The sequence below is a fragment of the Panthera pardus genome, unplaced genomic scaffold (genome assembly GCF_024362965.1).
Source record: "Panthera pardus isolate Hobbes unplaced genomic scaffold, ASM2436296v1 HiC_scaffold_10, whole genome shotgun sequence".
Taxonomy (NCBI): Eukaryota; Metazoa; Chordata; class Mammalia; order Carnivora; family Felidae; genus Panthera; species Panthera pardus.
The window spans coordinates 47,521,438-47,545,454 of record NW_026526655.1 but is presented as its reverse complement, the minus strand read 5'-3'; the positions used below and the strand labels follow the sequence as shown (position 1 = coordinate 47,545,454).

The following is a 24,017-nucleotide window of genomic DNA, read 5'->3' as shown; positions in this document are numbered from 1 at the left end:
GGTGCATGGGTGCTGGTCTAGTGCTGTGGTGGGCCTAGAGACTGGGGCCATAGGGGCCATTCAGGCAGTGGAGCAGGCCTGGAATTTGGGGCCATAGGAGCTAGACTGGACGCTGAGTCTGAAGGTGTTGGCCTGGTATATAGGGGGCTAGCCTTGCATTAGGGCATGCCTGGATTCTGGGACTGCAGGGGCAGATTCTTTCTTAACTCTTGATAGTGTTCATCTTTTTTTCAGAATCATTTGACTTCCCTATAATTTCTTTTATCCAATCTTTCTTACTTACACCAAAAGAAATGTATTATATAGATTACACACACAGGAGTAGTTCCTCCTCATTCATGATTCCATATTTCTGAATTTGCCTGTTTGCTGAAATGTATTTGTCACCCCCAAATCAGTACTTTCATGGTTATTCACGGAAATGTGCAGATCAGTGAAAAATTTGAGTTACACGGCATTCACATTCCCAGCTGAAGTCAAGCAAGGTGATGCTCTTCCTTCTTCCTTCTGCTCTCATAATAAGTGTCCTTTTGGTGGTCTACTCAGTGCCAATTTTTTTTTTCAGTTTTGTACTTTCCATTATTTATTCTGTTGTTTAAAATGGCCCTTAATTACAGTGCTGAAGTGCTGTCTAGTGTTCCTAAGCCCAAGAAGGCTGTGATGTTTCTTACAGAGAAAGTACATGTGTTAGAAAAACTTCTTTCAGGCATGAGTTATAGTATTATTGGCTGTGAGCTCAATGTTAATGAACTAACAAAATGTAATAAATAAGGTGTCTTTAAACAAAGACACACATAAAACAAGTTATGCATTGATCAGTTGATAAAAATGTGAACCAGAGACTCACAGGAATCTAACCCTATTCTTAGGAGCAATCCATTTTAAATAATAGAATTCTAAGGGGAAATATGAGGTGATGTGAAAGCTCATATGAGGGGCACCTAATCAAAGCTAAGGGTGTTAGGAAATGTATTCTGGAGGAAGGAATATCTAAACTAACCTTTTGGGCCCTATGGGAGCTTACCAATTAAAGATGTGAAGGACTAGAGTTCCAGGCAGAAGAAATCAACATGTGAAGGTCTAGGGGCAACTCAAATAAGTCTAATTTCAGGGAGTAAAAGAAATGCTTTGTCTCTTCGCTGGTGCTATCTGTCTCTCTCTGTACACGCTCTGTGTGTGTGTGTGCGTGTGTGTGTGTCTGTGTGTGTATGCACGTGTGCCTAGCAAAGTGTGTTTATGTAGCAAATATTCAGAGATGAGCCTAGGTAGTCAGAGGATAGATTGTAAATGGCTTTGTAAGTCTATTAGGGATTATGGACTTTATGCTAAGAGCAATTGGGAGGTACCAGTAGATCTTAGGCAGTGAAAAGTTATATAATATATGTATGGTAGTATAATTTGCTTTTTGATGGCTCTGGCAGTATTTTTTTTAAATAAAAATGAAGAATTTCTAACACTAATAGTTACATTGTATCAAGCATGAACAGTATCCTAGATTATGAACTTGAAAATAACTTCCTACATCAGTTGGCAGCTTCCATTCCTCTGTAAAACACACTGACTGACAAGTAACCCACATGGAGTTAGCAGGATTCACCTTCCGGAAAGTCTGCTTGGTTTTGCTTTCTGCATGTGTGCCAAAAGTTCAGTTATGTCTCTTCTGAAACTTATTTTTGCTATGTATTTTAAGGAATGGATGAAATATAAATTTGAGCAAAGTGTATTTTTCTATGAAAACAAAGTTTAACACGAAGTAGGTGAAAAAATTGTAAAAAATTGGGAAAAAATTAAATAGAACGAATTGGCACTCAGCTTGCTTGTCAGGAGTCTTTAAGAGCTCCTTCCACTTAAACTCAAACTGCAAATCATAGAGGTTCATTATAATTGTGGTTTATGACTTCAAACCCTAGGTTGTGGTTAGATACTTAAAAAATATCTTGGCTCTATATCAAAAGAGTGGTAAATAAATGTACATTTACTTATTTTAAGATAAAACAAACAGTTTAAAACATATTTAAGATCTATTGATTTGTCTCTTCACCAACTTTTTTTGATTCACTAAATACTAGCCCTGATCGCATGAGATAATATGGTTTTTGTATATTGCGCAGAAATTAGGCATAAACTATATGAGTATTGGAACATTTAAAAAGTCCTCTAAGAACCATCTTGATAGGCAAAGCTTTTCTTTAAACACTCCACAGTATTGAAGGATTTGATGTCCACCCTCTACTGGGGCCATGAAATCAGTGGCTTTGCCTCTGGAAGGTCAGCTTTTAACATATTAAAGAAGATCTGGCCACCATAAGGCAGATGACAGAAATCCTGGCAGTCTTCCTTCCCTTCTGATCTGCCAGTCAGGTTTTTGGAGCCGTTTCCATTTTCTCCTTTCCTCTCTCCAGGAGCAGAGGTAACTTGGAAGAAAATGCAACAAAAACAGCTTGATGAGGCTGATAAAGGCTCCCTGCATTCCACCCCCCACCCTGCCCCCCACCAGTAGCTCCTGCTCACACAGGCAGGGCAAAGCAGGGGTGGAACAATAGTGTTTAATGTGAGGGACCTCACTTTGACATCTGTTTTCCAAAACTTACATAGCTCACATAGTTTATTTTTGTCTAGAAATCACTAAACAGCTCATGTAGCTTCAAAAAGTGCAGAAAGACAAAGTCACATATTATTAGTACAGCCTTGAGCAAGACGGTAAGTAGCCTCTCTGATCTTCAGTGTTTCCATTTGATAAACAGGATAATGAAAACTAATTCATAGGATTGCTCTAAAGATACAGTGAGATAATATATATAACATACCTATTATTATTATTATTATTATTATTATTATTATCTTTGTGGTTAAACAGGTATTATTTTCATGCCCTTGGACAAAGAATAATTTTCCACTACCAAGGAGTTTGTTTTTTTTTTTTTTTCCAGGAAGTTGGAAACATTAGGAGGAAGACACATAAAAATGGTGAGGGTGGAAAGGGACATCCAATCAACCAAAACAGCTGAATCAACTATGATGGAAAATGATATGATGTCACGATCAAATAACATTTGTATTATATTAGGAGATCTCCAAATGCAAAGAGACCACAGCTGAACACACAGCCTATCATCTATTCTGTAGCCTATATTACCAGTCAATCTTGATGATGACATAAGCAGCCACTCAAGATCCTCAGTCTGACAATCTGGGTGTCATACTGAACATATCTCCCTTCCCCACCCAATCAACTATCTCTGTTGATTCTAGCCCTAAGAACTGAATCTCCCATGCCTTTCCTCTCCCTTCCAGTGTCACAAGACTTCTGCATCTCCTCACCGGCTTTTGGAACCACCTCTGAACTGGCCTCTTCTCCTTCAATCTATCCTTCAGTAATCCTACTTTCATACTGATACCAAAGTGACCCTGCTAGATAGACTGGTGTCAAGTCCCTTCCCTGATTAATTTCTTTCACTACTTCCTAATCACTTGCAGTGTATGTCAATGTCCTTATGTACATCTGGAGGGTTATTACAGGAGTTAGCACATATGAAGTGCTTAAACAGTGCATGGACACAGTAAATATTATAGAGGTGTCTGCTATTATTTTTTTAATGACCTGATCTTCACTCTCCTTTTCAATCTAAAACACTGCGACTCTGTCACAATCATTGCTCAAATTTCCAAACACATGGTACTATTACACATCTCTGGGCGTCACACACGTAGATGGTGCTCCATTAAAAAAAATTTTTTTAACGTTTATTTATTTTTGAGAGACAGAGACAGAGCATGAACGGGGGAGAGGCAGAGAGTGAGGGAGACACAGAATCCGAAGCAGGCTCCAGGTTCTGAGCTGTCAGCACAGAGCCAGGTGGGGTCTCAGACTCACAAGCCATGAGATCAAGACCTGACCCGAAGCCCAACACTTAACAGACTGAGCCACCCAGGCGCCTCTGCCCCGTTGTTTTTAAGACTTCCTGGTTGTACCCATCTACGTATGGAACTCTTATTCTTCTTAAAACCCCAGGTCCTCTGGTGTTTCATAGCCGACTTCCATATACCACATAGTTAATTTCTTCCAAACTCAGCGCAACCTTCTGCACGTCCGTCTCCAGTGGTAACCACCACCTTGGATTATAATTTGCTTGTATTTTCCCCTGCCCTAACAGGTAGCGAACCTTAGAATGCAAGGAAGACTGTATCTTGCTTATTTCAAGCACCTGAGTGAATGCTGACACATAGTAAGCACCTAGTGTGCATTTATTTAATAAATGTTTTTTTAGTAAGCGAGAAGTGTAGGCTACAATCACACAAAATGTAATCAGGAATATTTTGTAATAAAGAAAGAAATTCCCACTTGAGCAGAAAGAGGAAGTTCAGTTAAAATTGGTAGAACTGTAGTTTAAGTGTTGGATAACCAATGATGGCTGTGATGCGGCAAAGCCCGAATGGCCACAGATCCTGGCTAATTGATGGGTGGGTGCTGCGTTAAGTGTTTTAGGAGAGTAATCAATACACCACCTTTTCCTCTACTTTGGGTCCAGGTGGGGGCAATTTTATTCCCATTTCTGCAAAATTCCCGGTGTTTCCGTAAGGCTGGAGGATCTGAAGGCCGACCAGCCCCCAAAAGGCTCTTCTCGCTCCTTTCCCCTCGGAGGCCGCCGCCCGGCCCCGAGCCCCAGCGCTGCGCGCGGCCCCGGCCCTCCGAGCTGCTCCGCCGCCGGTGACAGCTGAGCCGCGGCCGCCGGCTCCCGGCTCGCCCCGCCCTGCGCATCACGTGCGCGAGGATGCTAACTTCCCCTCCTCCTCCACCCCCGTCCCCTCCGCCTCCCAGGCCTCCTCCTCCCGGCGAGGGCGTGCGAGGCAGACCGCGCGAGCGGGAGCGAGCGAGCGGGCGCCGCCGGAGCCCGCAGCCCTGGCGTCCGTCGCCGCCGGGAGCCCCGCAATATGCCGCCGCTGCCCTCTGGCTCTCGGCCATGGCGAGGCTCAGCCGGCGCGTCTCTTGTACCCTGCTGCTCGGCCTGGCCGCGGTGCTGCTGAAGGCGCGGCTGGTCCCCGCGGCCGCTCGAGCCGAGCTCGGCCGATCCGACCTCAGCCTCATCCAGCAGCAGCAGCAGCAAAGGCAGCGGGAGGAGGCTGAGGAGGAGAGGCCAGAGGTGCCGGGGGCATCCTCCACCCTCACTGTTCCAGGTAGGTCCCGGTAGCCCGGCCCTGCCTTTCCATCGCCGCGGGGGATCTCAGCTGGCGTCGCTGGCCTCCTCGCTTCTCCCGTGGCCGGCTCACTTCCAATCGCTTGTCCCTACCCATCCCCACCTCCCCGATCTCCCCAGACTGTCTGTCCAGGACTCGAGCTGTGCTCCGGTTTCGGGAAACTGCCCTTTGGGGTGCTGAGCTTTCTGGGAAGCGCAGAGCACTGCAGTAGGGTGGGGAGGGGTCGGGAGGGGGTAGGGGTGAATGACTGCCTCGATTGATTTTTTTCTTTTCTCTTCCTTCTTCCTGAATTCTTCCTTTTGCCCTGAGAATGACTGCACGCGCGCGCGCGCGCGCACACACACACACACACACACACACACACACACACTCCGTTCCCAAATCCATTTAGCATTCTGTTCTTTATTCTTTTCTTTCCTAGAGACGGGAAAATCTTGCAATAGACACCCACACGGCTTTTCATCATCTCGCCCCGCCTGGTTTATTTAAATTTAGATCTGGAGAAAGAAATCTTGATTTATTTTATTATTTCTGTCTCTTCTTAGCCCAGGAATGGTTTAAGTCAGTTTGCAAGAATGCCTTCAATATACTAGGATGAAATAAAACAAAATGGAATAGGAGTTTGTAGTTGAAGGAAAAGGGTAAAGGGGAGGTGGAACGATACGATAAGTCAGTAGTGATGTGATTACAGCAAAGCCTGCCTCCAGAGAGGGGAATCTCCTTACTTGTTAGTGGAACTTAAGGAGGCAGATTCTTGACACTATTCATGAGGGTGAGGAAATGCACTCTAGTTTGTGTGGCTCTAACAATCCCTCAGTTCCTGGCTGGTTTCCCCCCATTAAAGCTCGATGGGTAAACAGAAAGCTGGATTATCCATTTTAATAGCCTCTCCCCACCCCCCACCCCAGTGCTCTTCCCTGCTGTAGATGCTGCCTGCTATTTAGAAAGGAAAAAAGCTATCGATATTTTTGGCAAGTGGGCCTAGGTTCCCACAAAACCAAAGTGAACCGTATTTTGACATTTGTTTTTGTTTTTAAAATCCTGCTTGGTAACCTATGAAATGCTGAAAATGAGATTTTGAAGAGTGGAATCAGCATCTTATTTTGTACTGCTTGCTCATCATCAAAGAGCAATACTCAGGCATGCCAGCTGCGATTCATGACAGACAGGATGATTTAATTTATCAGAGTGCTGGGAACATAGGATGAAATCACCGAAGTGTGCAGGAAAGCTTGTGTTTCTCACACCCTCTTAAACCAATTAATAACACTCAAGCATGGCTAGAAGTCCTGAAGGGTATGCATTGTATGATGGTTTTCCTACCTAGCTTTTTATAACTGAAAGTGCCACCAACAGGGTTTGGGCGAGGCTGTTAAACATGCTGTTTGCTAAACTTACAGAAATTAGACGTAGAAGCACAGTTGAGAGCTTGTCTTCATTATGAGGGTCATTTCACAAACTAACCACCAAACAATTCTGAGAAAGCGTTGATGGACTCCGTGGTTTGACACGTATTTTTATTTCAATATATTTATTGAAATTATATATTTATTTCAGGAATATTAATTAGTTAAAGGGGGTTTTGACTACTATGATATATGTTGTGATAAAGGTTATGAAAAACTGCAATAATATGAGAACTTTTGTGTGTAGCTGCAAATTAAAATCTGTTTCCTGATATTTTTGAAAATATTTTTGAAAAAGGTTATTTTGCAAACCAGCAGTTTTTGTCTTACTTACCTATTGTTAGGTCCATTGAAATAAAGGAATCACTAGTAGGTCAAATGAGAGCCTGAAAAGTAGTCTCTTTTAACTTTTGCTTTTCCCTCAAAAACTAACTCCTCAAATCCAGTGGCAAACAAGAGAGCAGTCCAGTTGATTGCAGTTTTAGTTACTGGAATATTGAGTATAACGAAATACAACCAAAAAACAAATGAGTTAAAATATTCCTCTGAGCGCGTTGTGATCTCTGGATCGAACTGGTCTTCCTGTTTCAACCTTTGTTCCGCTACTGCCTGTTCTCCTCTCACAACTCCTGATCTTTTTAAAAACATTAAATAGGACTGTTTTCTGCTCACAGTGCTCCAGTGGCTTCCCATCTCTTTCACACTAGATGCCCAGACCCTGAAAATGGCCCAGGAAGGCTTAGATCCTCTCGGTGCCCCTCCCCCTCCTATCTCTCACATCTCTGACCCTAACTCACTCCACTGTAGCCACACCGGCTCTCTGTTTCTTCATTTTCCAAGTGCCACTCTGGGATAGGGCCTTTGCACTTGCCATTTTCTCTGCCCGGAATTCTGGAACTTCACATTCCTCAGGTTTGCTGCACATCGCTGTAACAAAGAAGCCTTTCCTAACCAGCTATATTAAGTAGTAATCTGCATGCCCTGTTGTATTGATCCTTCTCCGTGCACTTATTACCCTCAACCCTTCTTATAAGCTTGCCTCCTCTTACTAGAACATAAGTTCTGTGAGGGCATCAACCTTGTTTTGTTTGCTATTAAATTATTATACACGTTTCTAGTACCTGGAAGAGCATCTGTTGCCCACAGGCATAGATAAATTTGTTAAATGAATGAATGAATGAATGAATGAATAAACAAAAATGCTGGCATCAAGGATCTTTTGAGTGTTTTGCTATTTAATTTCCTTGTGAAATTCTTCACTGGAATTTAGCAGGGGATATGTAAAAATAAAGGAATGTTAGGTAGAAATATTTGTAAGTAGAGGTTATGAAATTTAGATCTTTAGCTAATTTCAGTGTTTATCTTATTCTGACCATAGAGAACTGTTTGATACTAATGCTTGACAAGACATAATAAGAGGACTCAAGATTCTTTACCCAAGTGCACTTATAATCCTCTTATGACCTAGGAGGGTATTTATATACCTTTATATAGCTGTGATTGAGCTTGAGTTTATTCTTTGCCTCTGGTGCTTCTGATTCTTGGGACTATAGAACTTGTTACAGGCAACATTTGGAAATCTAATAAGGCATAGTGACTGGTATATGACTGAGCCTTGTCAGTCCATAATAGAGAAATTAAGCATTGTCCTTGATTAGTATTCTCTGGATTTTGTTATTCTGAAAATTTATGTCTCTTTGTGTTGCTGAGAAATTAGGAAGTAAGGTTAAAGAAGTTGAATATGAGATTGAAATAATCAGGATGTAAAAAACCTGAATTTTCATTTTCTCATTGACTTCTGAAACACCATCTTCAGAGAGTAGTGAGAATAAAGACTGAGGTCGAGGTCTGTCACATCCATTGTTTTCTCCAGTGTATGCAGCAGCTCGAATTTCTCCATCTGCACCAGTATTTGTTAGAAATAAATATTTGAGAGACCAGTGGAGAATTAATTTGGGGGCTGGTGGTAGCTGAGAAACCATATCATATTCACTCTGATGGTCCATTAGATGGGAGACATGCTGGGGGTGGGGACGAGGTGAGCTGGAGAAAATAATGAGCTCCATTTCAAATTCTCCACGTGAAGCACAGACACAGGGCACCTCTGTGAATTTTTATAAATGTCTTCTGCATACAGAAAAAGCTTCTTGAGAGATATATTTTCATGGTATAAAATTTTGATTGTACATTTCACTGATATGTATTTCTAGCATTTTTTTTTATTTTGGAAAGTGTTAAATATATAGAAAGTAAACAGACAAGCATTAAAAAAAAGCCCATACCTGTCTCCTAGCTTTAACAGTGATTGAATTCTGCTGTTATTGTTTCACCCACACCTCCACCCATTTCCACTATGTGGGATTTTTTTTTGGGGGGGGGATGTACATACATTGAAATGTACATACCTTAACTGTACTATTTTGTATTTTTGGTATATGGATAGGCCCATGTAACCATCATCACCCCTGTGAAGATATAGAACCTTGACATCACCATAGAAAGTTCCCTCCTACCCACCTCCCAGGCAATCCCTGCCCCTTATCCAGACAATTACTGTTCTTTTTTTGTTTGTTTGCTTATTTATTTAGAGAATACGAGTGGGGAGAGTGGGAGAGAGAGAGGGAGAGGGAGAGAATTCCAAGCAGATTCCACACCCTCAGTGCAGAGCCCTAGAGGGGCTCAAATCCATGAATCAGGAGATCATGACCTGAGCCAAAACCAAGAGTCAGACGCTTAACTAACTGCACCACCCAGGCACCCCAAGACAACTACTGTTCTAATTATTTTTATAGATCAATTCTGCATTTTCTAGAGCTTCATAAAACAGAGTCATATAGCAGGCACTCTTTTGTATCTGGCTTCTTTAGCTCAGTCTAATTTCCATCAGTTTCATCCATATTGTTGAATGTTCAATAGCTTATTTCTTTTTACTGCTGGGCCTTATTCCATTGTATGAATTACTCCATTTTGGTTTATTGCTTCTTTCTATTGATGGCTATTTGGGTTATTTCCAGTTTTAGCCATTGTAAATGAAGCTGCTACATTCTTGGACAAATCTTTGTATGGGTATGTCTTCATATCACTTATGTAAATGCCTCAGAGTGGAATTGCTGAAACCCAGCACACTTCTGTATAGCTGGAACCCACCACACTTAACCTTTTTTTAATGTTTGTTTATTTTTGAGGGAGAGAGAGAGAGAGAGAGCAAGCAAGCAGGGGAGGGTCAGAGAGAGGGGGAAACACAGAATCCAAAGCAGGCTCCAGGCTCTGAGCTGTCAGCACAGAGCCCGATGCAGGGCTCAAACCCACAAATCGCGAGATCATGACCTGACCTGAAGTCAGATGCTTAACCGACTGAGCCACCCAGGCACTCTCACACTTAATAACAATCAACTTAAAAATGATGAACTTTGATATAGACTATTACTATATACTTTCTATTAAATTCAATAACTTGATTTAAAACTTATTGACTTAAGCAACCTGATGGAAATCTATCCGTGAAAGCATTTATTTACTTTTTTCTCTTCCAATGAATTTAAAAATCAGTAGGAGAAATGGGATTAGAAATTGACTGTTCTATCTAAAGTACTCATGCCTTAAAGGCCATGTTCCCAGATGGGGTAATTATGATTTCTTTCCAGGATTTTAGTAAACCAAAGGGTTTAGTAACCAAGGCTATATCTTGGTGTTGATTACTGCTTGAAAAACACAGGCCATTGTGTTGAATTTGAGTCCAGTTTGTTTTAGTGGTGGTTTTCTAATGTTTTTAATGTGACTGAACAAAAACTACCAAATATTTTTCTGAAACGAAACTCTCTTCCCGCCACACCTCCACAGCCAAGTGTATAAATAGTGAACTGGATTCTCTTTCAATGTTCTGTCTGACTAGGTTAGCTACAGTATTGTCATTCATTCACTTGGCTTAGTGTAATGTGCCTTAATTTCTTTTTGTCCAAATTGCCTTAGCTTGGAAATGGATACAATATGTTCCATATGCTATTGTTAAAAAGTATACTTTATAGTAGTTACCTGGAAAATTCTAAAACTTTGAAAACTATGTGTTGTAATGCAATACATCATAAGCTTAAGAAATAGCTTCTGTTTGCTCTGAAGATTGTTTGGAGAGGTCTCTTTAATTGGCCTTTGTGTACACATAATCCATATGTCTAAAACATACAAGATTCTTTGCGTTTTAAATTCTCTTATGACTGTTTGTGTCATCGGGACCAGACAGTATTCTTAAAGTACTTGCCGATGATGTCTGTGAGTATAAAGGCCACTTTACTTGGGCCTGAAATGTGTGATTTCTTTTTTTTTTTTTAATTTTTTTTTTAACGTTTATTTATTTGTGAGACAGAGAGAGACAGAGCATGAACAGGGGAGGGTCAGAGAGAGAGGGAGACACAGAATCTGAAACAGGCTCCAGGCTCTGAGCTGTCAGCACAGAGCCCGACGCGGGGCTCGAACTCGTGGACCGTGAGATCAGGACCTGAGCCGAAGTCGGACGCCCAACCGACTGAGCCACCCAGGCGCCCCTGAAATGTGTGATTTCATTTCATGTAGGGTAGAGTGTGTCAAGGAAGTGGTAATCATTTGCCACCATTACTAACATGTCGAATCTGCTTCTTTGGTCTAGTGAACCCAGACTGTATCATGCCTTGATACTGTATTAATGCTTCTCGAAAGCTTCAGTTGATGATGCCTGTTAAGATCTCCATGTTAGGGCTCTATGTCTTGCACAGAAATTAAGATTTAAAATGAATTTCGTTTATATATGACTGAGATTTCAATTTCCATTTAGTGTGCTTTCTTTCTGAAGTAAGTTTCTATATCATAACAAGTTAGAGAATAATTGAAAAATTAAACATTCATTCGCATTATCAGTTATTGTACTTAGTCCAGTTTTGTTTCTGTCAGTAGAGAATTACTTAAAAAGTATGTAGTTTTAATTCACTTGTTAGCTCTGTTGAAATGTAAAACACTTCTATAGCCAAGCCAATACCCATTCATATCTATGGACCTAAATGCTAGTTGGGTTTTAGGTGACCAGTTAGTTGGAAGCTGGTAGAATGTCCAGCTCAAACCAGACAGAGCTCATGCGTTGAGGGCCCTGGGTTATCTCTGGGGTAAGTCCTCTAGGGATATTGTATAATCCTATATCGATTGGCTTTTCTAAACTAAAATAAAGCCACCATCCATAGTTTTATTCCCACCTACCTATTCCTCTCTTTTATTACAACAGAAATAGAAACAGGATGGATAGATGGATGATTTGTTTTTCCTACCAGGTTAACTATAACCAGGAATTGAATAGAAGTGTCTCGGGGTTTGTGACTTACTGGATTTTGTCACCCATTCCGCTCATGCTTGCTCTCATGTTTTTGGAAAGGGTAGAAATTAAGTTGTCAAAATATGACTCTATATAGTTAAATGGATTATGTTTCTTCAGAACTTTAAACATGCTGCATGTTTGTATGAGTAGAGTTTGTTTGTAAATGTCTGGGTGACTGAGACAAGATTACCAAAGGTACCACAAGAATTTAAAATGATTACAATAACACTTTACAATTAAAAGAATTGTAAAGTGAATTTATTGTAAAAATAAAATACAGGGAGGCTGTGCTTTTTATGTAAGGGGGAAAAATGCCTCCAAGAGTAATGGGTATAGTTGTATTTTTAAAAAATATTTCACTAAGTAAAAGGAACTAGGCATGGATCAGTGATGAGAGTGTGTCATGAAACCCGGATGATATTCAATTCAATTTATATACCTGAAGTTAAAAAAAAGTCCACCTACTTATTTATATTAAATGAATTAGTGTATTCCAAGTATTTACATTTAAAGACAGATAACTTCTCTTCATAAAACAAGTACCTTCCAAAGTACAGTGTATGATATATATCTATTAGACTCTGGACTTTTAGCAGAAAAGCTTTGTCTTAATACTTCCTAAATCAGAGTTTAACTCTCATTCATGATCACAAACAAGAAAAATATTTGATAGTAATGTATGAAACAACTAATCTGATCTTCCAGTGCTGTTTATAATGGAGCAGTGTCTAATATCTATGAAAATATGTAATAATTAAAAATTAAAAATTTTTCACTTTGTAGATTATAATAAGTCTTCTTGAAATCCCATGCTCTTAGAACTAGAATGGTAGAAATGACCTTGCCCTAAGTGCTTTGCCCTGGCAATGTTTGAAAAGTATATGACATAAGCTAGAAGACTTCCACATCTTAGATGTTGTGGTACCACCTGGCAGTTACAAAGTCTGATAAAAACTGATAGTTAATGATTTGATGATTTCTTTCATAGTAAATATGACTAAGTCGAGTGATCCTTGTTATAATCTAAACTTTCTCTATCAATTGACTCAAGTTTGTGAATGAGAAGAATCAAAAGGATGTGTATTTTAAAATTGCTTCTGAATCATAGTATTTCAAGTAGGGAAGAAGTCTTGTGAATTAATAAAGCTTGGTAGGTGTGGGATGTAAAAATGTAGGAAGTGAAGCCTGGAGGCTGAGGCTGAAGAGAAAAGAAGTCAGAAGTAATAGAGCTCACTGTGACGAGTAGGAGAGGGGGTCAAGTAAGCAATTTCATGGGAGTGAAAAGCACTTACAAGTTGTGAATGTTTTTTCCTTCCTGTATGTATAAGGGACTCACTGTCCTTTTTACCTTTTAAGATAGAGGTTCTAGGCAGCCAGTGGAAGGGTGTGGGGTGTTTATGAACACCCTGAAACTAGTTATGTAGTTTGCAATTATCTTGTATTCGGAGTATCTGTAAGATTTTCAAAGGAATCCTTGACCCCAGAAATGTTAAGAAAACCTGCTATGGTTAATTAGGCCTTTGTAAGTGGACTCAAGAAAAGAACAAAGGCAACATTCATACTCAAATAACAGTTTTGTATGTTCTTAACATGTGGAGTTTCTCTGTTATTGTGCACACGTGATGGGTAAAATTAGTAAGTGTGACCGCAGCATAACTAATCCTGACAAAAGGCTTTAACCCTTAAAGAACTGGTTGCTTAGGATGCATGTGCCTTGGTCAATTCTTTCATTCTCTGGGTTTTCAATTCCATTTGAGGAATGGCTGCCATTCCATTTGTAGAATGACTACCAATATGCAACATATATCTTTTGGTAAATCACATGACTTCGAATTGTTTTATATCCAGTTTTCATTATATAATGAACTGGTAGGATACCTTATACCTGAAAATACCCTCTGTTCAGAATTCTTTGGCAGTCAACACAGAAACTCTCTGCGTCTTGGCTCTTGGCTCTTCCACTGAAGGGTAGGGTCACTGAGATTCAGTTAACAAGGGCTCTGATGATTTTGTGAGTCATCTAATCCCTCCAGGTCTGATTATATACCTCAATCAGTTTTAGCAGATGAGGATGTACACTGGTTGTTATTAATTCCCCAAGAAGGCATTTATAAAAACCTAAGCCTTTCCTCACCCACTGAAACATGCATTAATATTTGGTCTTTAAACAGTTTTGGGGTCAAAATAGTAATTTCAGCTTACAGTGATTTAAATCTGCTAGCAATTAAACTTGCTGTTTTCATTACCAGTGCTGTTCTGGGCTTTGAAAATTAATATTGTTTCTAAACTCACTGAAACCCATATTTTTCTACTCACTTTTTTGATTCATGCCTTTCCCAGTTTCATTAATAACTGATTACATTGGAAGAGTTAGATGCTATGAAGATGAATGGCAGAGTGAAGAATTGTCTTTGTTTTGAGGAATAACTTTGTATTGCAGAATTCTTTCATTTGAAAATCCAAATGGAGAAATTTGTATTTCAACACATTCTGATGTTCCAAAGATAAATAATAGCATGTGTTGTGACTTGGAATGTTGTAGCTTCAGAAAACAGCATGGGGCACAGACATGGAGGTAGAAAAGGAATAGGCGCCCCTGACAAATCCAAGTCTTACTGTGATCATTGTGCTTCATGTACATAAGGACTGGTTCACAGTCCGGAACTCTATGCAGGGACTGTACATGGGGCCCATCATGGATCCAGCAGCTTAAAGATAGAGATCTAACAAAGGCAGATGAAAATCTGCTGGCCCAATGTACTCCCCTTTCTTCCTTCTCAGTATTTCTTAATTTTTTAAAAATGTTTTTATTTGTTATTTTTGAGAGACAGAGACAGAGCATGAGCAGGGGAGGGACAGAGAAGAGAGGGAGACACAGAATCTGAAGCAGGCTCCAGGCTCTGGGCTGTCAGCACAGAGCCCGACCCAGGGCTCAAATTCACGAACTGCGAGATCATGACCTGAGCCAAAGTCGGATGCTTAACCGACTGAGCCACCCAGGTGCCTTTCAGTATTTCTTATAAATAATACAATCTCAAGTCTGTAGATTTGAATAGTTTGCTATGCAATAATTATGTTATTTTTTAAAAAGTTATGCTTAAGTATTAATATTCCAACCATCAAATGTTTGATACTGTAATATATAGGTAGCTAAAATATCTTTATATTCTAAAACATAAAAATTGAAAAATAGTTTATTTTTTCGTTTAATTTAACATTCTCTGACTCTCTTCCCACTCTTGCCTCTCATGAGGTGATCTCATCCACTTAAGATGCTTTAAATACCATCTATATGCTAAGACTCCCTAGAGCTCGCTCCTGAATATATCCACCAATTATTTTGACATCTTTATGTGGATATATCATAGGTATTTCAGTTTAAGCATGTCTAAAACCAGACTCTTGATTTTTCACCACAACTTCCAGAATAGAAAAATCTCCTTTATTCTTTTGTTCTTTTTAACTATAATCCTCAGGGGTGCCTGGGTGGCTCAGTCAGTTGGTCGTGATCTCACGGTTTGTGTGTGGGTTCAGGCTCTGCGCTGACAGCTTAGGGCTTGGAGACTGCTCTATATTCTGTGTCTCCCTGTCTCTCCACCCCTCCCCCCCTTTCAAAAATGAATAAAATATTTTTAAAAATTTTCAAAACCAATGAAATATAATCCTCAGAATTTATGTGTCTTATCACTGGGAGTTTTTACCTTTTGACCACCTTCTTCAAACTTCCTTCCATTCCTTATTGTTACTAAGAACCAGTGAAGTGTCTCACTAGCCTACGAAGGAAAGATGAAGGGAAGGAAAGCTTGCCATTTTCTCCACCTTCCCCTTCCTCTAGTCAGTCACCAAATCCCGAGTCGATCTCCCAAGTATTCCTCATCTGTTAAGTTTCTCCATCTTCACTGCCCCTGCTCTGGCTGAGGGTATTCTTATACTCTGGTTCAGGTTAGCATAGTAATGGCCACCTTCAGTCTGTTCTCAGTGCTTGAAAATCCATATTTCCTGGAGCAACCATGGATATCATCTCCTCCCCCACAATAGTAGTTATTTATTTATTTATTTATTTATTTATTTATTTACTTACTTATTGAGAGAGAGAGAGAGGGAGAGGGAGAAAGTGCTTGCGAACAAGGGAGGGGTAGAGAGTGAGCGAGAGAGAATCTTAGGCAGGCTCCAAGCTCAGCACAGAGCCTGAAGCTGGGCTCGATCCCATGAACCCTGAGATCATGACCTGAGCCAAAATCAAGAGTAGGACGCTTAACTGACTGAGCCACCCAGGCACCCTTGGTTATTTTATTTTTAAGTAGAGATCTGATCAAGCTTCCCATGACCTTTAGAACCAAGTCAAAGGTCTTAACCCCACCTACAAGTCTTTGCAGGATGTATGATTCCAGTCTCTGCTTCGTTTTCTCTTTATTACTATGCTTCAGTTCTCTGTGCCTTGAGTGTGATAGGTTTTGTACCTCATGGTCTTTGATACACACACACACACACACACACACACACACACACACACAATTCACCTGGGTTATTGCATTCAAACTTCAGATATTAGCTTAAATGCTACTTCTTTTAAACAGGTTTTCTTTGGCTTTCCAAACTGAGCTAGTTTTCTCTGTTATGTGCTCTCATAAGCACCTCCTACTTGCTCAAGGTATGTAATTGATTTGTATCTAGGCACCCAGTCCATATTTCCATATTTGTCTTCTCTAGATTAGAGGCCAGATGAGGCCAGGTGCAATAATTATTTTGGTTGGGGTTGTATCCTGTATAAATATTTATTGAATAAGTGAATGACTCCAAATAGAGAAATAGCTTATTGAATACCTTCTTTCATACCCATGCTTGAGTTGGCTTTTCTAGAGAGTGTATATAGAAAAAGGATATAATATAGAGAAAAGGCTGTAGGACTTTCAGAATGAAGTGGCCAAAGTATATATGTTTGGGGTCAAGAGTATGCTTGGTTTGAAAGAAATACATGGGAAGAGGGATGTATTTACTTGAATTCAATATAACATATGCTCATTTATATATGGGGCCAGAGATAACATATAAGATTCCTACAGTGACTGATTTCATTCATCTTTTTTTTACTTATTTTTTTTAAACAAAACTCGCTGAATTTCTACTATTTGCCAGGCACTTCATCATGACTGAGTACAGAGTACACCCAGTGGGGACATAGATAAAGAGACCATAAATGATAATAGAGTGTGGTAAGAGCTATGGTGCCGGAGTGTATAGGATACTGTGGAGACACACAGGTTGGGGGGAAATAATTGGGCCTGTTTCCTGGAAGACAGCACACGTAAGGTGAGTTTCAAAGTGATGTAAAAAACAAAAGAAGGAAATTGTTTTCTTATTTTTGATTTAGATTTTTTTCCACTTCTTTGATAACAACATAATAATAGAACAATATAATATGTAATAATATAACAATACAATAATTCTATTCCCTTTTATCTTTGGTATTCTCTAGAATTTTTTTTATTTCTTACTTTTATGGCTCATTGTTTTGAGGCTTTTAGAAAAGAAAAAAAATAACGTAGCTTCTTCCACAGTGCCCACATTTCTTGAAGACACCAGATTGATGATGCATACTCTTCTCTTAAAGGAATTCAAACATAAGCCCATTTCTTTCAGTGTAGATCTGCTGTGACCTAGCAATCAGTACCTTTTGCGTTTATAGTGAAATATTTTGCCATTAAAACAGTTGGGGTGTCATGACCAAACTGTGCTGTTTTCTTTTTACATTTTTTTAATGCTTGTTTATTTTTGAGAGTGAGAGAGTGAGTGGGGAAAGGGGCAGAGAGAGGGAGACAGAGGATCTGAAGTAGGCTCCTTGCTGAGAGTGGAAAGCCCAACATGGGGGGCTCGAACCCACAGATCACGAGATTATGACCTGAGCCAAAGTCAGACGCTTAACCGACTGAGCTACCCAGGCTCTCCTGTGCTGTTTTCTTCATATGTTAGTCCTCAACATGAACACAACACAGACCAGTTGTTTCTTGATGTCTCCTACCTCTTTCTCTTTCATCTGTACCAGCCCGGTGGCCATAACCCAAATCTGTCATGAAAACAACTTGGCTTCTCTTCTTTCCCCTTCAGTGACCCTAAATTTCATATCCACACCCCACCAGAAAAAAGTGAGTGATTTAAAATATATTTTGTTAATGATTGTGGTTGACCATCTGAATTGAGACTTTTAAGAAAGGTAATTGTACAAAGCAGTTACCTGGTTTTTTGCTAAATCAGAAAGTTTATGAAACCTAATAGATAGGGATATTATGTATTCATGAAGTTTTTCTCCATGAAACTTAATCTAGAGACGTACTCCTAGCAAGAGGCCATTTAGCTGCAAATTACCAAAGCAAGAGAAAGGGCATCACACTTACTTTCAGCTATATACATTGATATATTTTTTGTGGATATAATTGAAGTTTGCTCTTACCACTTAAAACATTCTATAATGCAGTTTTTAAATTTCTTTAAACTCCTGAAGTCTTGTAAGTCTTCCAAGCTAGGGGAATTGAGACCCTGAAGCAGGTGGCTTACCAGGGAAAGCATATGGGCTGCCTGTGGCTGTTCTCCCTTGGGCTCTAGCCCCAGTGTGTTTGTTTCTCAGGGTACTTGTGTGTTGTGTTGTCTTTCACGGCTTTCAGAGACTAAGGAAGAGACTACCTCATACCCCACCATTCAAAATGTGAACTGTATTTACATGGAAGAGGCAGTATATAAATCTGTTTAATGGAAGACATTGTCTTAACCCAGTAGATCTGCCCTCTGCCCATTATATTTATTCAATCCTTTCTCTAACTATCTGACCTGCAGAACCTGGAATCATCATTGATTCTGCCTTCTCCCTCTCTTACCATTACCGGTCGGTCACTCAATGAGTTCTGTTAAGTATCTATCACCATGTCTTCAGTGTCCATTCCTTCTGTTTTATTTTTACAGCCACGTTCTCTGTCCGAGCCCACACTCCATTTGTTTGGTCTGTTACAATAATCTGTTAGGTCTCCCTATTTTTCCTCCCTCTAAGTCAGACCATATGCCCTTACTGCATGCGTCTTCCTGCAACATTGCTTTCTTTTCTTAAGCTTTCATTATATTGTCATTAAAATTTGAAGTCTTCTGTCAGCCTTCTGCTTCCCTCCAACTTTTTATAATGAATGTTTTGAAATATACTGAAAAATTGAAAAAAATAATACAATGACTATCCACATATCCTTCACCAGGATGCAGCAGTTGTCAAAATTTTGTTGTATTTGTTTTATCTCTATTACGATCTATCTTTCTACACACACACACACCCAAACACTCAATGTTGCAGAACCAGTTGAGACTTAGTCCTGTGCATCCTGACTTTTCATCCCTGAAAGCTTTAGCATGCCTCTCTTAACAGCTAGGTAACTTTCTGTGGGTAAGTAATAATTCTTTTGAAATGGTAAAATAATTATTAAGAACTTTTTAGCGAGCTGTATAAAAAATAATGAGGAAAAGGTGGAGATTCAAGTAACAAATGAATAAAGAAACCTTATAGATTGTATGTGACAAATTCTTAAGGTTTCACTTTGGCTTCTATATTTATGCAAATAACATTTTATTTATATTACACGTATACCATGTTGTGGTAGGACTGTGCTTTGTATAAAGGGAGCATTTTAGTCAGTTATGTGGCTCTCCAAAATGAGATGTTCTGCTAGGCTTCGAATTTATTTTGTTCTTTGGTCATTTTCCACCAATCTAGGTCAGCTGTTTTACGTGTAACTTCTATGCGGTCATATGCAGAATGTCTGGACCCTTAGTTACCCTTTCCTTTGCTGCCCCCATCCATCCATGTTTGGTGGTTGGAAATGGTAACCTATAAAACCTGAGAGTTATCATCAGCCTTGCTTGCTACTATGTGGACAGAGCCAGTAGCCTGTGAATGGGAAGGAAGAAGCCAGTATACAGAGAGAGATGGGGTTACTGGTTTTAGTCATTCCCAAGATCCAGTCAGATAATTGTTATCCTCATGTTTTGCTCATACAGCCTTTCCTTGAATGAGTTGATAAATTCTCATTCTTACCTCAGCAAATTCTGGTTGGATTTCTGTTAACTAAAAAGCCCCATAGCTAGCTCAATATGTTATTTCCTGCACTAAGTTCTAACTCCAGGAAAAATTTAAAATTGTAGATATTTTCTTTCCTCACTGGCACTGGCCTACCTCTGTCTTACCCCTAACTCCAGCAGAACCCAACTTTGTTCTACTTTCTCTGTGAAGCTTTCCCAGGCCATAATTATTTCTGTCTTACTAGACCACTTACAATCTCTATCTGGTGATTCTGTATTTGATAACATGGTGTTTTAAATTAGTGTCTAATTTTAGCTTTCTGGTATGTTTTTGTCTTTCTCTTGAGCTTCTGAATTCCTTCAGATCATAGATCTATTCATTTACTCATTTTACATCTGGATGCCTAATATCCAGTAAGTTCTCAATAAAAGTGTGTTGATTCATAGCATGTTATGACCATATCCTTAGAAATATCTATGGAACTCAGTATCTTTTATTATTTATGTATTTACTCCTCATGCCTATCACAGTGCTGGGCATATACTAAGTACTCCAAACACATGGCAATTAAAAAATATGTGGGGGCGCCTGGGTGGCGCAGTCGGTTAAGCGTCCGGCTTCAGCCAGGTCACGATCTCGCGGTCCGTGAGTTCGAGCCCCGCGTCAGGCTCTGGGCTGATGGCTCGGAGCCTGGAGTCTGTTTCCGATTCTGTGTCTCCCTCTCTCTCTGCCCCTCCCCCGTTCATGCTCTGCCTCTCTCTGTCCCAAAAATAAATAAAAAACGTTGAAAAAAAAATTTAAAAAAAAAATTAAAAAAAAAATGTGTTCTTAGACTTATGAGTTTGCGACAGATGCTGACAGTATTGAAATGAATTTAAGAAACAAAACAGATGAACATAGGAGAGGGGAAACAGAAAATAAGATAAAAACAGAGAGGGAGATAAACCATAAAAGACTCCTAAATACAGACAATAAAGTGTGGGTTACTGGAAGGGTGTTGGGTGCGGGGGATGGGCTAAATTCATGATGGGCATTAAGGAGGGCACTTGGGATGAGCACTGGGTGTTGTATGTAAGTGATGAATCACTCAATTCTACTCCTGAAATCATTATTACGCTATATGTTAACTAACTTGGATTTAAATTAAAAAATAACATAAAATCTTAAAATTCATTTTTTTAAGTTTTTTTTAAAAGATGATGAATTGAATAATACTATATGGAGCTTTAAGATTGAGAACTGTCAGTCAGTCATGATGTTATACCAGAGTTGATGGCTTAAACCTGGAGTGCTTTTCAGAGTCCTTCCCTTTCCCTGCCCTACATTTTTGTTTCATTCCATTTTTACTTTTATTTATTTATTTTTGTCTCTTATCAACACTTAGTTTTGTCACTTTTTGGTCCATGATGATAAGCTCATGCCTCTCACTCTCTGCTCCCCTCCTTTTCCCACCTTCATTTTCCTATCACTTCAAGGTGCTAATTTAGATGTGGGATTGCTGACGACAACCTTTTTATCTTCTCAAAATCCTGCCCTAGGGCCTCTGAATTATAAGAACAAATTTCTAAATCTACATTGCAAACAAGTACATTTAATTAATCAGTCTTCAATAATTATCAAACAAAAGTCCTCTTTCTCACAGAAAGCATAATAAAAGAGGACAAACTTTTTTACTGGCACTGTCAAGAACTGGATGCTTAGCTGAATATTAGCTTATGGTTGTAATGTTGGGAGGAAGGGGCCTTCGTGAATTTGAGACCTATGAGAGGGCCAGTATGGCTGCCCCGGAGAGCGTGAGATGAAGCACAGTTTAGGTGTTGTTGGGTAGGGCAGAGTATAGGGTTCTCTGTATTCACCCCTGTATCTGTGGTTAATTTCCTTACCAAGAGAGGCATCATTCTAGGGCTGCATGGCTTGGTGGTTAGACCATGGGCTTGGGGGTTCAGGCAACTGGACTTCAGAAATCTGCTCTGCCTCCTTAGGTATGCTCTTGGGAACTGGGGTACCTTGTGGAATTGTTATTAAGCATTAAGTTGATATATGTGAAATACCTGGAACTTAACAGATGCTTGCCAATTACTGTTATTAATAGAGATTATTTTTAGGAAATGAAATATTTCAGTACAAATATTCTGTCTTGGTTCATGTTCTTGATAGTACGTTCGTAAGGGTTTTGACTAGGTAGACAGGAAAGGTAAATGTGCCAGTTTTACAACTTTCTAGTAAATGAGGCTGAATCTGTTTTCATTGTTTTATTATGTTTCTTTGTAAATTAGACTCTAAAAGTGCATATGTGTTTCTGTAATAAGAAATATTAAAGTATATTTGGAATAAAATTACTGTTTTTCTTTTAAAACAATCTAGAAACAACATTGTTTTTGGAATGTTACCTCAAGCAAACAAAATCTACCTGAAAGCCAAAAAACAGTGAGGTATTCATCCCTGAGCTTCAAGTTTTCACTATTATATTGATTCCTTTTGTTTTGCTAAGAAGACAAATTGGCTTTTAAGAAAGACTGAATTCAAACAGTAGTTCTTATTATTCTTTTTCTGTCCAGAAAATCTTAACATGAGCGGGAATATCCTCAGCATGCAAATGAGCCAAGGAATACTGGCTCTGGTCCTTTGGAAGACTTTGTATTCAAAGGATAGTGTTTCTTTTTTATGGAAGAAACAAGAATGTTTTGCAGTTCTCCCTTCTTTTTGCTAGCCTTGGCATTATGCTGGGGAGTATTATTTGTCCATTACAATAGTGCGTCTTGAAACACTCTCCTTAGAAAAGAATTCTGCAAAACAGATGAAATCTTATTTATTTTTGAATGCATACCTCAGAGGAGCAGTAAATCATGTTTGTCTCCAGTACTCAGTTACTGCTCCACAGCAGAGAGGGACATTCACATCCTAATGGAGGCAGCTGATTGATTAACATATTGATTAGATCTAGAGGATTGTGTTCTGTGAAATTCCAGGCTGATTGAATTCTCAAATTGGTATGGCATTTGCACCTAACCAGTTTAAAAATTTTCTAATGTTAACAGTATTCGCAAACAAAACAAATTTCAGCAGTTTTCATTAAAAGATGGGATGAAAGAATGGGATAGAATTATAAACTATACGTTATGAGAAAAGTGTTCAGAAATGATTTGCTATTCTTATTTCTCTAAGTAGGAAGCAGGAGAAAGTCATGAATTATAAAGGCCAAATAGAATTCATCAGGAATTTATTAAAAATTCCTAGCCATGAGATATATATATATATATATATATATATATATATATATATATATATATATCATGATACATAATTTAGACACACACACACACACACATATATATATATGGTTTGTGTCTAAATTAAAGTAATAAACCAGACAAAGGTTTGGAAAGCTGATAGGACAAAAATAAACCAGAGCAAGTAGTGTAGGAATTATTTTTTGTCCTCTTTGAATATAACTGAAAACAAAGCAATGAGCCATGTCAAACTGATCTCTTTTTCTCTAAACTACCAGAGCCTGGCAAATGGCAGGAATGCAGTATTAACCTTGGGCTTGTGTGGGGTTCACAGTAATAGCTTCCTGAATGGTTGGATCAATGAATAAATGTGTGCTTCTTGATTGGTTAGATGAAACTGATTGACAGGTGTGGCAAAGGCTAATAAGAGAGCTATGTCTAAACTGATGGCTGGCTAACTATAAGATTTTATCACTCATTAAAAAAATTTTTTTTTATTTTAGATAGAGCACAAGTGAGAAGATGCGAGCCTGGGAGAGGTGCAGATGGGGAGAGAGAGAGAATCTTAAGCAGTGAGCATGGAGCCCTGATGTTGGGCTAGATCTCACAACCCCTGGGATCATGACCTAAGCTGAAATCAAGAGTTGGTCACTCAACCAACTGAGCCACCCAGGTGGCCCCACCTCTATCACTCAATTTTTTTTTTTTTTAATTTTTTTTCAACGTTTTTTATTTATTTTTGGGACAGAGAGAGACAGAGCATGAACGGGGGAGGGGCAGAGAGAGAGGGAGACACA

At 39.3% G+C, this 24,017-nt stretch overlaps 1 protein-coding gene across 1 annotated transcript in view; it reads left to right on the top strand.

The window, feature by feature from the left end:
* The first annotated feature begins 4,818 nt into the window (after window positions 1–4,818).
* The window catches only part of FAM171B (family with sequence similarity 171 member B), a 68,005-nt gene continuing 48,806 nt past the window's right edge, over window positions 4,819–24,017 (top strand). Inside the window, exon 1 of the mRNA XM_019461624.2 lies at window positions 4,819–5,175. Coding sequence (XP_019317169.1) covers window positions 4,962–5,175 — 214 coding nt within the window. The 5' untranslated portion in view covers window positions 4,819–4,961. The remainder of the gene's footprint in view (window positions 5,176–24,017) is intronic.